This window comes from Hakea prostrata, chromosome 10 (genome assembly GCF_041222555.1).
Source record: "Hakea prostrata isolate BN-2017 chromosome 10, UWA_Hpros_2, whole genome shotgun sequence".
Taxonomy (NCBI): Eukaryota; Viridiplantae; Streptophyta; class Magnoliopsida; order Proteales; family Proteaceae; genus Hakea; species Hakea prostrata.
The window spans coordinates 44,054,531-44,072,248 of NC_142609.1; the positions used below are offsets into that span (position 1 = coordinate 44,054,531).

Here is a 17,718-nt window from a genome sequence, read left to right on the forward strand (position 1 = left end):
TTTCTTGAGGGAGGAACTTTTTTAAAGAGTCTTCCTTAAAGTTCTGTAGTTGAGTATAATACTCTCCATGAGGTTAAAATTTATAAATAAAGGAAGAAAAGGAAATTTAATATATTACAATGTATTATAACATGCTTCAAGGCTTTGGTATCAATTACACTCAATGCCTATTTAAAATAAAAAGACAAGAATCATGGTCAAGAATGAAAATGGTTTGGTGAACATCGAAAATAAATTATGAAATGGAAAATAATTTGGTGTCAAAATAAAAAATCGTTAAAAATGATAGTAAACAAGGAGAAAAGAAGGAAAAAGATGGTTGTTAAAAAGAAGGATGACTATTACCCTCATCTTATTTATGAACTTAAGTAAACACACAAAGAAGATAATGAAATCATCAAATCCATAATGGACAAAAGTCATTATGGATTTGGAGGTTTTTCTATTATTTTAAATAAAAATAAAATTCAGAACAGATGCCAAACAATTTAAAATAATAAAAATTTCTCATAATTGACAATGATAATTGATACCAAAAAGAGCCGAAGTGTCGGTGATATATCGCCATGTTTGAGCAGGGCAACATTAAGGGTGTCTAGTGCATTTCCCCAAGGGTGTCCTAAAGTTCCTCCACCGAACTGTAGTACTGGAATCATCCCCAAAGATCTCGGTCATAGTGGGCATATGCCAAACATGAGTACCCCTCGGAAGCCACGGGCAAAACACCTGTTAGAGAGACCCAATCTTGAGTGAAATAAATACCGTGACTGCGGTCTTTTTCAATAAAATCATCATGTACTAACTCAACAAAACCCAAGGTAATTTCTCTTTCCCTTCAAGTTTACCTTACTACGGTACCGGTGTAAATATGATCTCACCCAGACATACGTAACGCTTTAGCTAGTACATGAAAATACAACGGGTTGTACAACGGGCTACAACGGGTTGCGGTTCGGTTTCGGGTTGGTGCGGGCTCCACTACCCTCAACCCAAATACAGCCCATTAGGGTTCCGATCGGACCGGTGCAATTCGGTTTTAACAATTCGAGCTACAAATTGACACACCCCTACTGTAAACAGGAGAATCATATTTATCGTGAACACTTTGAATTAACGGGCTGGTCTTTATACTAAAGAGGAAAAAATAATAAATGTATGACACGTAAAGGGATGCTAATGAGACTATTCCATTTATGTTTTTCATTTGGTAAATCATTCATATTCTTTGTACCTTGGTCATAATCACAACGTGAGTATTCCTCTTCATATTTTTGTTATGACTTTCTATTTAAGTTTCATCGTTCTATTTCATTAAGAAATACTGATAGTAACAAAGGAAAATATATGTCTCATGATCATTTTTTCACACTTATGAGAAATTGGAGAAAACAAAAATCTAATCAAGGTATCTGAATGAACTAATCAAGGTATCTCAATGACTCCCCCAACCCAATTTTCTCAAATTAACAGGTGGTTATAGTTACTGGTAACAGGTGGTTATAGTTACTGGGTTAGCTTGTGTAAACATTTTGGTGTGGATCTTTATCTCTGCATGCTACAGAGGTTTGATTGGGACTTCAATATTTTCTAACCAGGAAGGCAGAATCTGAATGGAGTTGAGGTAATTAAACTTCAAAATTTTTTTTTGTGGTATTTACATGGTATTAAAATGCATCTAGATCAATGTTAGTGAATTTATTTACTTTTGTATGAATAAGGGATTCAGAGAACACAAGAGAAAGACACAGGCGCATTGCCTACAAAGCCAGAAAGGCAGAAAGGAAAACACAACAAAACAAATGAGAGTTAATAATTTAAGGTATAATAGTGATGGACGTGTTAAGGACTTAAGGTCTACTGTTGTGATAAATGTCACATATTTTGAAAATAGATAGAAATGCAACTATAATGGTTATGTTACTTGATTAAGAAATTTTAGGCCACTGTGGTGGAGAATCCAAAGTTCCACCCCATATAGGTGACATAAAAAATAAAAAAAATAAAAAGTCCATTTTTTTTTTATTTTTTTGGATCTGAGGTTCATTTAGGCCAGCTATTATGTCCCCAGGGGAGTTTGTTATATTAATGCTGATAATGGGTGCAAACCTAAGACTTCCCCTAGGAAAATTAGGTCTTTAACCGCGTTAACATGCCATCATTGGTATTCACATACCTATCTTCTTTTTTTTTGGTATTTGAGGATCAATAGATCTTGCTTCCTTTTCTGAGAAAAAAAGTTGCAATTAATTATCATTTCAACTTAAATCTATCATAAATCTCATCTCATGAGTCATTTTAGGGCCTGTTGTTACATAATCTAGAGATTTGAGATTCATGAATGCGAGGTTTATACCCATTTAGTTGTGAAAATCTCTCGATTCATGAAATCTAGAGATTCATATTTTTACACTAAAAACATGAATCTATGGATTTATGGGTATAGGATGAAATTTAGAGATTTCACCTCTACTATAAAAGTGTTAAACATTTGTATATTCACAAAAATCACAAATGAATTCAAAGATTTCATTTCATAGATTCAGGTTAACTAAACAGTTAATTTATGAATTATGACTCCATAGATTTGAAATCTCCAGACTCATGTAACCAAATAGACCCTTAAAGTATCGGTTTCATATTGTCTATACTAAATAAAGGGTAAAATGATAAAAATAAAATAAAAAAGTCATTCGTAAGTAATAAGTAGATTCAAAATTCCTAATCTCTTAGGTTTTATGAATGGTCGATATTTCATAGGATATCATACACTAAAATCATGTTTAGTGGGATTTTGCTTGGGAGCAGTGCCTCGTAGGCACTGCTCCGAGCAACGAACGTTCATGATTAAATATTTACTGTTTGATTAAATCCTCACCGTAGATTATCAGCATATGCAACAAAATTCTTTTTAAGTGGTATTGACTTGGTTTAATTGCTTTAACTGAGACTGTAGGATCAACTCGGTTTAATTGTTCCCAAACAAAATCGATACTGAAGATAACAAGACTTTCATCTGTGTTCTGGGTAGGAAGCTGAAGAGACTATTAAAACTTTGACGTTCAACTAAAATTCATTATCATTGCCAAGAAGAACATCATTCTTATGAAGTCGTAAGCAAACAATTTAATTTCCATGAACTGCATTAAAATAAAACATAATCAAAAAAGTAAATTGATCGGAGAAGAGAAGTTCAAATGATCCATACTAATTTGAGTTATCCTTGTCCAAACTCCTTTTTCGTGATTGGAAATTAGAAAGACAAAAACCTCAAAACTTGAAACAAGAGACGGCTATTTTTGATGGAGTAACATAGCTAAAGAACCCATGGACCTTGTTAGGAGACAAGGAAAACTAGATTCAGAAAGACAACGGAAGGAGACGAGTTCGCTTTGCTCCCAATTAGAGCAAAAACATTAGCAGTTACAGTCTTCGCATTCACCAGGTAAAGCAAGATTCTTGATAAGTAGTTATCACTATTCTGTTTCCAGAAGAATCACAGAGAATTGGAAATAAAAGGTTAACACTGGAAATGATGAAATGTGAAATATGTGAATCTAATAATTTCTTCAACTTCCCGCCCAAAACGCAGATGAAAGTCATGTTATCTTCAGAATCGATTTTGCTTAGGAGCAATTAAACCGAGTTGATCCCACGGTTTGAGTTAAAGCAATTAAACCGGGTCAATAACACTTAAAAAGAATTTTGTTGTACATGCTGATAATCTACGGTAAGGATTTAATCAAACAGTAAATATTTAATCATGAACGTTCATGCTCGGGGCTTTGCTCCCAAGCAAAATCCTGTTTGGTGGCGCAAGTTTTCTTGTCATTAGAGTAAATAATCTAAGTGTGAGCAATAGATGGATTCACTTAACAGGAGAGTCCACATTTTTCCAAAAGAAAAGTGCTAATGACTCAATGTTTCTACCTTTACTCTGCCTAACACAACGGCAATGATGGTAATTAACAATACTCTCATATGGCTATGACCCACATATGGTTCTAGTAGGACTTTAGGTCATGAGCTTCCACGTGGGTTTTACGCTGTAGGCACCTCTACACTATTGGGGAATAAACCCACATCAAATCATCAAAATAAGATCACACAATCCTAGTAGTTAGAATCAGAAGAATCACACATGTGGGCTCCATGGATACTAATCCAATGGTTAAGATAAGGCCTTTGGTCCTAACCTTCACGTCCACGCTCCATTTTCGCTTCTAACTTCTATGTTGCGTCAATGCAAGGTTGGTAGAATGGTAAGATCCATACTTTTTAGTGGAGAGGTCATGGGTTCGACCCTTGCGGACGATAAGCTTCCCCCTGAGGACGTAAGCAAGGTGCGTGCAAGCTGGCCCGGATGAACCTCAGATACCAAAAAAAAAAAAAAAAAAACTTCTATGTTGCAGACTCCAGCTAGCCGAGAGTCCTTGGCTAAACCTCCAATGCTGAACTGTTCTAGTGGTTGAAACCAACACCTCTTAGGCTGCGTTTGTTTGCAAAGGTGGGGTGGAAAAAATAAACATGTGGGTCCCATGTGTAGTGGGGTGAAGGAGAAAGAAAGGAAAGGAAATGATTTTGAAGAAATAGGAATATCTAAGTCATTTGTGTCAAGAAATAAATAGACAAGAAAGGCTGAGGCATCCCACCCAATGTGGCTCTAAGTATACTTTTTCTAAAGTATTGAGTTACTCTCAAGATTAGGACCCTAAACAGCCTTTTTGTTTGAATCTAACCATTTCTTCGATAGTTGATGTGTGTCAATGAAGTGATAACTTACAACTATCTTATCCCTTTTACCCAAGAAAAAAAGAAGTAACTATCCTATTCCTATGTCCTTCCAGATGTTCTTAATTGAATATGAAATAAACTGGCCAATAGTATTTTCATTACTAGACTATGAAGCATCAATCTCTCATTCCATACTTCATTATGTTAAATGTTTACCAAATAGTTTTTAATTTCTTTTTATCACAAATGGTTCTCAATTATGATTTTTTTTAAAAAAAAATGGTTAAGAATTAAAAAAAAAAAAAAAGAACAAAAAACTAAAAATACCATAAGATAAAATGATGCTGATTTATGAGTGTTCATTGTATTGTTATTCCTTTAATCCATCCTCGTAATGCAAGATTGCTGTAATGTTTTCATTGATTATGGATTGTTAACTAAAAGTTACTCTTGTGCCTGTATGATTTGCAGAATCTGATTCTCCTTGATTTGTATATTCTCTTTGTTTTTTTTGATCGTCAATATCATCTCTTTCCATGATCTGGTTTTTATTAGTAATTTGGAAGTATCTGTTATCTTAACGACTTGTAAACATTTTTAATAAGCTTTCAAAATCGAAGACACACCATGCCAACTTATGGATATAGCCACTTAGGTGATAATAGAAGTCCAGGATTTGACCCCAAAAGAAAAATGGGACATTTGGGTTTTTGGTATGATTTTTCAGAAATAGATGAATATTTTCAACTTTTGTAAATAGTAATTTTAATTCATATTTTACATTTACCATTTTTGTAAAATCCTTTTATATTCCAAAGATCAAACCATGGTTTGGTAAATCAAGAATCATGAATTTGGCAAATTTTAGAAAAAAGGAAATTGAATCTACTTCTTTGCTTCTATATGAGGCAACATCTGTTTTTAGGGAAATCGAATCTACTTCTTTGCTTCTATATGAGGCAACACCTTTTATTTTCTTTATATATTACATACCAGAAGGTTCTTGAACAACACCAACAAGTTCCATTGAAATATTGAGCATAATTTGGCGTTGAGGTTTCCTCCAAGGAGAGGTTAGCATTCTTTTTTGCCCTTTTTTCTTTTTTGGTAGGATATGCTTCACTCTTTTATTTAACTTTTATCTTAGTTGCTTCTCTCCTCCTTCTGGATTCCTACACTTGTCACAGGTTACTGAAATTGATGAGAGATTTTGCAGCTAGTAAGGTACTCAATCATTGCACCTCTCTCTCGATTGATCGATCTTCTACGGTTAGTTTATACAATTTCTTTTCTTGCTTTTAAGTTTCCGCAGCTGAATTCCTAGTCCTATTGCTTGTTTACAGAGGAAAAATGGCTATAAGAAATTATGGAGCTGATGAGAAATTGATTATTTCTAGCACTCTTCAACAACTCGGTGTCAAGGAGGAGTACAAAAAGCTTCAGAGTATTGTAAACAAAGCCAAAATGCGCTTTTGGAAGAGTGATATGGATGAACGTTACAGTGAAGCGGCTAAAGAGTTATTTTATGAAGCAGAAGACAAATTGGAGGAGTTGTCATATGAAGCCATGAGAATTTTTCATCAAATGGAAAAGAAGGAGATCCAAGTTGACTGCATGAAGATGATGAAGGCACCGACCAGGAAGAGGAAGGTAAGCATCTCTTCCTTGTTAGTATGTCCATACCCACTTCTGTACCGTCTCAGAATGTCTAGTAAAATCAAGGATCTCCAGAACGTGTTGAATAATCTGGAACAGAAAATGGATCCTAGATTTGCCCATCAAAAAGAAAAAGAAATCTATAAATCCCTAGTGCTTGAAGAAGATAAACTAAAACCAAAGGAAATAAGGGAACGACTACGCGTGGATAGAATGGGTTATGGTTGGATTAGAAGGCATGTGGAGGAACAAGAGATTGTTAGTATGTTGCTTGATGAAAACAATCCACAAATGATTTCTTATCCATATTATTTAAATGCACTATCAGCAGAAGAAAGTTGGGAATTGTTCAGAAGCCGAGCATTTACGGGAGGACATGCTGTGGAGAGCGAAGATCTTATCGGAGTGGGAAAGGAAATTGTTAAGCGATGCCGTGGGCTGCCATTAGCATTAAAAAGTGTAGGTGATGCCTTGCGCTGGAAACCAAACAAAGAGTCGTGGGAAGCTGCCTTAAATGCTCTAAATCTTGGTGAAGGGGATTCACCAGATATACTTGTTTCAGTAATTAAGAAGATATCTTACCATAGCCTTCCATCACCATTTTTGAAACGATGCTTTGTATATTGTTCGGTATTTCCCGAGAATTTTACCTTTGAGAAGAAAATCTTGATCCAACAGTGGATGGCTCAAGGTTTCTTAGAAGAAGAAGAAGAAGAAAAGGAAGCAGCATCATCATCCACTAGCACTAGCAGTAGCAGTACTGAAGATATAGGTAATTTATATTGTGACTATTTGCTGCAGAACTCATTACTTGTCAGTTGGTACGATTATGACGACGATTTCATGATGAGTGAACTTTCACGTAATTTTACACGAACTCTCTTAGGAAATGATGCCATATTGTCGAACCTGGATGACTTTGATAAAAAGAGGAACAACAGTCGAACATATCTTCATTCTTCTGCTGTTAACAACATTTCTAGTACTAGAAATTTCCCTTCTTTAAAGTTTGGGAGCCTGCGTGTACTAGAACTTACACATTTCAGCGAAGACAAGTTGCCACCGTCAATTGGAGAGCTAATGCACTTGAGGTATCTTGATCTTTCCTATGGTACCTTTAAAGCATTACCTGCTTCCATTTCCAAGCTCTACCATTTGCAGACTTTGAAGCTGTTGCATTGTAGACATCTTCAGAGATTGCCCAGAGAAATGAGAAAACTGATTAACCTGAGGCATCTAGAAAATGAAAGGACTTTGAGGAACATTCCGAGAGGTTTAATAGGGAACCTAAGTAACCTTCAAACCTTCAATGTCTTCCACGTTGGCAACACTACCGTTACTGATGACGAAGCTGCAGGTATTGAAGAGCTGAATAGTCTGGAACAACTCCAAGGAAGCTTGAGTTTACTTGGCCTTGGTCATGTGAAAAATAAAGAAGATGCTAGAGCAGCAAATCTGAAGGAGAAAACAAGACTTGAGGAGTTGATGTTAGAATGGGAATCTGATTGGCATGTCTGGACCAATGATCAGGATAAGAAGAAGCAAGAGCTCATATTTGAGGAGCTCCAGCCTCCTCAAAATCTATTGTTTCTAAGTATACTGCGTTTCAAAGGCACCAAGCTCCCTGCGTGGTTGGATAATGGAAGTTCGCATCTCGTGAATTTAGAGGAGCTCTGTATCTACGCATGTCAGAGTGTAGAATATCTGGATCTGACAGGCTTGAGTTGTCTTTGTAGACTGAAAATCTCATATTGTGAAAATCTGTAGTGTGCAGTAGTCGAGGATCTCAGGGAGTTGGAGGATTTGGAATTTAACAGATGTGATAAGCTGAAATCTCTGCTAAGAGCAAAGAAGGATGTTGTAAATCAAGAAGAGCAAGTCAGTTCTTCAATACATGAACTTCCTTATCTTTGGAAGCTGCGGATCAGAAGCTGTGATCATCTTTCAACCTTAGGAAAGAAGGAGACGTTGCTCCTGCAATCACTGCGGACACTTCATATAGGAAATTGTGGAAAAAGAATGGTTTTGACCAACGGCTTGGAAAACCTTTCAAAGCTTCTCCACTTGCATATAGAAAATTGTCCAGATATAGAAGAATTGCCAGAGGGCATTGAAAATTTGATATCTCTTCAACATTTTGAAATTAGGGATTGCCCAAACCTCAGGTTTTTATCAAAAGAAATCCAAAAATGGAGATATCTGAAAACGCTCAGGATTTTTGGTTGTACAAATCTGAGACGTCTTTCTGGGGGTATTGACAACTTCGAGAGACTTGAGGAATTGGAGATCGATGGATCTGATCTTTTTCATTTTTTTCCAGACGGAATGGAAAAGATGATGTCACTGAAAAAGCTGAAGATCAGGGGGTGTCCACACTTGGAGGCTCTACCTAACTCGTTGAGCAAACTCTCATCGCTTCTAGTGTTGGAAATTTCAAGCTGTAATATCTTGACTTGTTTGCCTGGAGAGATGCAGAACTTGACTTCAATAGACACACTGAAGATAATAGGTTGTGCAAATTTGATAAACTTACCAGAGGGATTGGGAAACCCCTCAACACTACGTGTGTTGTCTATATGTGGATGTCCCGCTCTAAAACTTCTACCAGAGCACTTGGGAAAGCAAACAAACCTCAATCGGTTGGAAATAACTGATTGTTCCAATCTGAAAGATCTACCAAGGAGCTTGGGAGAACTCTCTTCACTTCAATCTCTCTACATCCAGAAATGCTTCAATTTGACATCATTCCCCGACAATCTGCAACAAATTAATGACATCCTTACGAGTATTAAAAGAATTTTATATCTTTTCGTTTCCTAATTGCCACCAATGTTTCTTAAAATATGTTTAAACTTGAAAGGCAATTAATTGTCACATAAAAAACTTTATATTAAAAGAATTTTATCATAAGGCTGGAGAACATAGAGCCATGGAATAGCCTAAACAGGACAGACCTTTATTGTAAATCTGTAGTTACTCTTAGCTTTGCTCATGAACAACATGCTACATGAGAATACTTGCAGCATAAGTAGTTAAAAAAACAGTCTCATTTTAACTCATCCTTGAATTCCTCCATATCTAGCACCCATTGGAGTAAACTTTGCCCTACCCTACCCACCATGTAGAGTCCAGAGTCATTTTGAAAATTCTAATTATTTTGATCTCCCCAACTTTTACAATCTATACAAGTTTCCCATAAGTGGGTTGAATTTGTGAAGTAGTCCTTGATAACAAAAAGAGGCTTATATAGTATTGTTAGGATGCATCCGTAAAAACTTAATTGAATCTTTTCAATCTTCTGAAATTTCCTCTGCTATCCTCAGGGGTCAAACTCTGGAATGGGAACTCTTCTAGAGACAATCTTGGCAAAGTCAAATCAAGGATCAATGAGGATCAAAATTTATATATATTTGAAAAATATAATAGCAAAAAATGATCTCAAGAAATATAAATTTTTAGACATTCATGAACTGTTTCTACTGCATTTGAATATTGTTCTTCAACATGAGACACTTCACACACAAAAAGCTTGATCATGCTTCTCAGGTTATCCCTTTTTGTGAGGCCTGTTTCAGCAAAAGAGTAACTTTATCAACCTTAATTTTAAGTACTGGTAAGCTAGTTTATACATATGAGTAAACTTGATGATGGGTGACTTCTTTTTGAACGGTTTAATTTGTGAACATCCAGTGTTGTGTGGATTCGATATTTCTTTCAACTCTACTAATCAGAATATTATGCATCTTTTTCTGTGTCAAAAATAAAATTGGGGTGGGGGACATCTTGAGTTTATTTAACTTGTTAACTCTTGAGATCTTGAAGTATTTCTAGGAACTCTTGATTTTATCTTTCAGATAATTAGTCTCAAGCTTCAAGTCAATTTAAAAAGTATTTGAGATTTTCCTGTTCTTCAAAAGTTACTTTTTCTATAAGAGATGTCAAGCAAGGAAACACATTTGAAATCCTATATTGATCAACTAATTCAAATTAGCCAGAATCAAGAGTGGCTGATTTTGATTCCCTGGTTTGGTTCCAATTTTCAAAATCATGTTGTTAATTTAGGAGTTCTAAAGAAGTTTGGAAGTCACTGTTTTCAGAAACCATTTTTTCTTGTATTCCTCCTTGTGAAAGATATCAGGGAGAAGTTTGAGCATGCCAGCACAGTGACCCTGCTGGTGCCTGTCTCTTTCCCCTGCCCCTCCCTGTTCCAATCTCCATCCCACACCCACACACTACTAGCTTGTAACAAAAATATTACACACCCAACCTGTGCCCAACCCTTTTCCAAGAACATAAACCTTCTAGTTTTGTACAAGATATGATGGAATAATGAACTGCTTTTGATCTGATTCTGTACAGAGACAGCGAAGCCATTGATGTCAATCTCAAAGTAGGACGGAGAGAGTTCAATCAATGATTTAGAATTCCAATCTGGAAGCTTCAGGTCCCCTTGGACATGCATTCTTGCTTATTTTGCAAAACTTCTTCAGTGTGTGTGTGTTTGGCTCATTTGTAGCAATTAATTGTCTAAGCTATACTGATGTGTGTGTGTGTGTTTTGCTCATTTGGAGCAAGTAATTGTTTAAGCTATACTGATGTTGTATCCTCTCTTCAATTCTCTACACACTACTGATCTCTTCTTTGTTGTGTGTTTTCATTTTGCCACTATTAAGATTCTATTTGGCTGCAAGGGAAGGGAAAGGATTTCCCTTTCTTGCATTGTTTGGTTGTGAGGGAATTGCAATCAATTGCCATTTCAATGTAAATTTATCATAGATCATCTCATGAGTCAATTTTTTTTTTGGGTAGCATACCACTTCATTGAGACGGCAAAGTTGAGGAAATAGTATTTCATTTTTAGTATCATGATTTTAACTATCGGTTTCATATTGACCATACTACATAAAGGGTAAAATGATCAAAAAACTCATTTTTAAGTAGATTCAAAAGTAGGGTGGATAGTATTATGGATTCTTTTCAAAACTGATCAATATCTTACAGGTTTTATACAAGGGATACCCGATCTGATATCATACACTAGAACCATGTTTAGGGGCACAAGTTTCCCATGTCATGAGTATAATCACACCAAAGACAGGGCGATACATGGATTCATTCAACAAGAAATTCTACATTTTATCAGGAGAAAAGTGTTAATGACACCATGGTCTGTGAGGGTATCGAAATTCTACCCTTTATTTACAAAAGTGATAATAGTATAGCTGACTATCTATCCTGAAAACCTCGACCATCATGAAAAGAACAATTTGACCTAACTCCATTCTTTGAGTCAAGGACTTGTGAAAGTCTTATAACCCAAAGAAGCAAGAAATTCTATTAGGTTAATTAATAAGTAGGTAAAATTAGGTTGGAAAATATTGTGGGTTTTTTTTTTTCTTTTCAAAACTGTATCGATATCTCTTAGGTTTTATGAATGGTCGATATTTCATAGGATATCATACACCAAAGTCACAAGTTTTCATGTCATTAGAGTAAATAATCAAGTGAGGGCAATAGATGGATTCACTTAACAAGAAAGTCCACATTTTTCCGAAAGAAAAGTGCTAATGATTCAATGATTTATGAGGGGATAGAAATTCTACCTTTACTCTGCCTAAGACAAGGGCAATGATGGTAATTAACATTACTCTCCTATGACCCAGATATGATTCGAGTCCGGATCCTCAACCCGTCGGAGAAGCACTTTGTGCTCCTCGACGGCTTTACCATCACAAATTACAAGGGGCCGAGGGGTTAGGTGATGAGATTTCTTTTTAAAATTTTTAAATTTTTTTTACCTGTGGGGTCCACCGATTTTGTGGTGGTAAAACCGTCAGGAGTGATGATCCAGATTCATATGGTTCTAGTAGGACTTTAGGTGAGCTTCCACGTGGTTATTACGTTGTAGGCATCTCTACACAATTGGGGAATAAACGCACGTCAAATCATCAAAATAAAATCACACAATCCTAGTTTTGTTTTTTTTTGTTTTTTTTATTTTTTGGTAATTCACAATCCTAGTAGTTAGAATCAGATGAATCACATATGTGGGCTCCATGGATACTAATCCAATGGTTAAGATAAGGCCTTCGGTCCACACTTTCACGTCCACGCTCCATTTCAGCTTCTAACTTCTATGTTGCAGACTCTAGCTAGCCAAGAGTCCTTGGCTAAACCTTGTCATCTATGTAAATGCGGAACATTTTCAGGTTCATTTCTTTTTTGGATGAAAAATACATATCTATCAGTCACGCCCAGTAGTTGAGATACTATTTAAAAAATAAAGATTTTTTTATTTTAATTTAATCTGAACCTTTAGTGTGACTATAAAACTTTCCTACAGCACCAAATGTTATTTCAAAATCCTGAGAATCAAAGAGAGTGAGGATGAGAAGCCACCTTCAATGATCGAGTCAGATTTAGAAAAACACAAATCTTCGTTTTGTTTATCTGGTGAAGCCACAAGCCCAGGGGTGGAGCCAGGATTGAACATGGAGGGGGCCGAATGTATGTGGGCCAATGTGGGACCCACTGTAGGTCCCATCTCAGAATATATTATTATATTTTAATGTAAAGTCTACATTAAAAATTAGGTAAATTAATAGAAAATTCGTGAGTGTGTGAGAGAGAAATGACTAACTTGAGAAAGAGAGTGAATACCTGATGTGGAGAAGATTTAGGAAAATTCCAAAGTTTGCTAACTACTTCAATATTTTGTGAGACGTGTGAGGAAAAAAAAGAGAAAAAATAGGAATAAAAGAGGAAATCCATGAGCGAATAAATAGAAATGAAAATAGGAGAGAATATATAAGGAGAAATTCATGGATCGTGAGTTAGTTTTTAAGTTAGATTTTAATTAGAATTTAACCTTTTATTCCTTAAAACTAGGGATTGAATGATAAACATTAGATAGAGATTATGAATGACATTTGTACCCATCATCTTTATCTTAAATTTTTTTAAAAAAAATTTTGGAGGGGGCCAAATAGTGGTATTTAACATTTAAAGATAGAGAAATAAGGAAAAAAACAAGGATATTTCCAATTTCAAAAAAATCCAGGGATGGCCCCCTCCGGTCCCAACGTGGCTCCGCCACTGCACAAGCCCCCGATACTTTTTATGGTTTTGCAGAATTTAAGGGTACATATGTTTTACGTGAGTGTTTGCCGAAGGATTCACATTTTCAATTGATCATCAATTAATTATATTGCTAACAATTGCTAGTCATGTTAATGTGTGTATGCTTGTGTCTGTGTCCATTTTTCGATAACTTTTGGTAATTCATTCATTATGTTTAGGTCTAAATATGTTGTTCACTGCTTTTATACAGAACTTTTACATTATTAATGGTCTTCTCCTCTTGAACTTTGGGGAAGCTCATAAGCCAGGTATACCTGGCAACATGATTTGAATGCATAATTTACAATAGAATAAGAATACACATTGCCAGACATACTCTTAGAGATCATATTATACCTGTTAGCCTCTGTCATAGCATCTAAAACAAACTAACAAAAACTTGACAATCAGATCAATCTGGGTCATTTTGTCAACAACTGGAATACATTCTACCTATACAAATCCAAACTCTCCATAGATTTCTTACAATTTCTTTATTCTCTAACTACCCTCTATGTTAGTTCCTCTTGTTCTTGTTTCCTCTGATTTTACATAATTCTGGCTTTGTAGAGCAATTTCTTTTGTATTCATTTATGAATCATAGCCTTTCTTCCAAAATTTGTGTCATCAGCAAGAGCTCTTCATGGGTTGGAGCTCTTTCTTTTATCTATATACTCGCTCCTTGGTGACTGGAATATTCGGCATGAACCTCCCATATATGTGGAATGATGACCATGGATATTTGTTTAAATGGGTGAGTAATACAGTCTCTTGTGGCATACCCTACTCTTACTAAAGTCTCCTGCATTGTACATTTGGTTATAATAGTTGCCAAATTTCTTGTTACGTATTTATGTTGTTATAGTTACAGGGTTATGGTTGTATTTCCATTTTTGTGTTGATCTTTGTCTCTGCACGCCACAAAGGTTTGATTGGGTCTTCAACATTTTCAAACCAAATAAGCAGAATCTGAATAGAGTTGAGGTAGTTGAACTTCAAAAATTCTTTGTAGTCTTTCCATGGTAATAAAATACATCTACTGAGACTCAAGATCAAGGTTAGTGAATTTATTATTATTATTATTATTATTTGGGATGAAAAGAATTCATTACCAAAGGTGAGAAGGGGGAGAAAAAAGAACAGAGTAGAAAGACACAGGCGCAGAGCCTACATAGCCAGCAAGACACAAAGGAAAACAACAGAACGAAGAAGAGATAAGCACACAAAAAGCCTAGAAAGGAAGGCCCAAAACAAGAAACTGGACTAGCACTACTCTTTCCCTTTATTTCCTTCTTTTTCTTTCTATAGGTGTTGAAATCGATGATCTCTGTCAATGCGGTAGCACCCTTTAGTGGAACAATTGCTTCTCCTCTATCTACTGAGACTCAAGATCAAGGTTTGTGAACTTATTTTTGTAGTTTTTGAATTGTATGTTTGCTTTGGTCCACCTACCAAATCATCACTGGGTGTTCTTCTGTTCATACTTCATTGGAAATGAAGAAGAAACCCTTTAGACTAATCTGCTGCACTATTTTTAGCTGCTGTTCGTTCATGTTGTCCCTCTGACATCCTCTTCTGAATGATTATGAAAATTCCAGGTTATAGATCAGATGAAGCAAGCAGTCTGTAAGAGGGCCAAGAGTGATAGATATGTTAATGAATTAAGGTCTACTTCAACTCCAGTTGGCAATACAATGTGAAGAAATAATCAAAAGTCTTATTCTTCTGGTTTTATCTATGATTGTACCTCTCATTTCAATCTGCCTCAGAAGTAGGTTGAACTGAATGTACAAAGCCCAACTGAAATTTTTATTCATTTATAGGTCTCATTTCTTGAAAACACATACTTAACTGAAATTTTTGTGTATACATGTCTAGTTTTGTGATAAATGCCACCATTTCAACCTCATAGGGGTGATAGCATCTTACACTCAATACTCATTTATAATGGGAGTATATAGGTAAACCTGATGAAGGTATCCTCACCTTTAGCTTGGGGGTTTTCTTACCTGTACCCTTGAGGATAAGGGGAGGAAATTTATACTGCCTGAGAAGGTACAGTTAGGTCTTTGAATTAAACATGGTTAAATTTTCCCAACAATTAGTAGTTGAGTAAACTACTTTGAGACTAGTTACCAGGTCAGTTTAGAGTTTCCAGTCACTTGGACCATAGTTTTGGTTCATGGTCCCAAACTATCAAACATCAATCTGTATTTCAAAGCAATGGTCCAAATACCCTCTGGGTGGCAAAGTTAGCCTGAGTAGGCCTTAAAGCTACCACCAGGGTCTGGAGGTGATGGTCTAGTGGTCCCAAGCTCACTCCCAAGTAGTTTGATAAATCTCATGTGTAGGTTCGAATCTCCTCTGCCCCTCTATTTCTTGCATTGGACAGTTGTGTGCTCTTCGACTAGGCACGAGCGCTACAGGCTTCTGTAGATTATACTAGGCTTCCAGTGGAGTTCTGCTAATAGGGCATACGCTTGCACTGGTAGTGCACAGGGCTAATGCTTGTATTGGTCGCATTTAATAAAAAATTCGAACATTGCATAGCGGGGTGCTAGGTCGTTGCTACTACATCTCCTCTTTATTTACCAAAAGAAGTAAGCCTTAAAGCTTTATTTCCAAGTGTTTTGGTAAAGGTTTCTTGTTGTCCTTACCCATAGAATGTGTTGAAAAGAGGTAGCAGGTCATCTTCTGGGAGCCCACTCCCTTTTTATTATATGAAGTTAACCTCATTCTTATCCAATGAATGATTTTGTAATAATCATATCTCATTTATGAATTCTTGTATTCTACTTGGTTTAAGAACTTTATCCCAATAAATTATCTGAGAGGGTCTAGGGTACTGGCTCAGAGGAAGCTTGCCCTTTCATATATTTATGTTAGAGCATTTAAAACTGGTACGATTTGTCCTTTCATTTATTAGATTATTAGCAGGGCAAAAAAAAGTAGATAAGCATAATTAATTGGTGGTTGGAGAACTGAGATCATTTGTTTGTGGTTCAAAAGAGATCATTTTTGGTTCAGGATTTGAATATATTATCTAAAAACTGTCCATGCCGGTCATCAATTCATCATCTGTCCTAGTTTAGACACATGAGATTTGATTTCATGGGATATGTTCAAGAGACAAAGGTAAAGGAATTACATCATATGACATTAAAGAGCAAACGTTGAGCCAACGCAAAGCTGTTCTAGTGGTGAAACCACTTCTTAGTGAAAAGATCGTGGGTTCAACTCTTAATGATTCACAAAACATCAATGGCTACGATATTATGTTTTTGAGGGAAATATAAAGCTTTTTGGAATCCTCTACCTGCAAAGATAGACGACTATGCTCATCTCACACTCTTCCATCATATAAATAAGTTGGAGTTTCACATTTAGTTCATTTTGTTAGTGTTTAGAGGTAGGTTCTTCTCTAAATATGTGATTGAAAGATGTAAAATGAGCATAATCCTCTACGAGTCCTGATCGTTTCTCCCGATTCTGTGTTCTCCTGACGACTGTTGACCACAAATTATACGGGGCCCACAAGATTAGAGTGATAGGGTTTTTTTTTATAATATTTTTTTATTTTTTTATTTGTACACTTAACATAATTTATAGTTGTAAAGTCGGAAGAGCACAAAGTGCTCTCAATCAAGGGAGATAATCCACACTCATCCTCCACCCCCTGCTTAAACTCATATGTATAACTGATTTGCATGGATAAACACTAGACATCAAGAAATGTGTTCATTGTCAATTACACCTCCAGTGCCAATTTTTCATGCATAGCTATAAAAATGGTTTTCATTTTTATTTTTATTTATTATTGTTTTCATTTTGGCGGAAAAAAAAAAAAACAAATTTTATAAGTTTTCACCATCCTTATTTCCAACTTATGTACTCCACCCAAATAATTAAAACACCTAACAACTTAAAATTTAGTTTACAAAATTGCTCTTTGATGAGGAGCATGGTACCTTGAGTAATGGCAGTCTCACGATCGATATCTAAGCTTGTTCTGTGCTGCTATTTCCCCCCCCCCCCTTCATTTGCTGGGATGCATTATTTTCACTATTTACTCTTCACCTCTGTTAAGTTTCTTCTATCGAAGATTTATTAGCAATTCACCTACCCTTTAGGCTACATTCGGGAGCAAGCATGAATGGTGTTTTACTATGAAAGAGAAGAATAGATAGAACCCTAATTGTTTTTCTACTTTTC

The 17,718-nt window shown here is 35.8% G+C and overlaps 1 protein-coding gene across 1 annotated transcript; it reads left to right on the plus strand.

Moving 5' to 3' along the window:
• Positions 1 to 5,908: 5,908 nt before the first annotated feature.
• Positions 5,909 to 15,136, plus strand: LOC149003283 (uncharacterized). The gene is given in 6 exon segments (XM_089138815.1): positions 5,909 to 5,955; positions 6,075 to 9,172; positions 13,686 to 13,775; positions 14,372 to 14,490; positions 14,815 to 14,902; positions 15,105 to 15,136. Coding segments are annotated over 5 exon segments (3,420 nt in total). The 5' UTR covers positions 5,909 to 5,955; positions 6,075 to 6,081.
• The last annotated feature ends 2,582 nt before the right edge of the window (positions 15,137 to 17,718 follow it).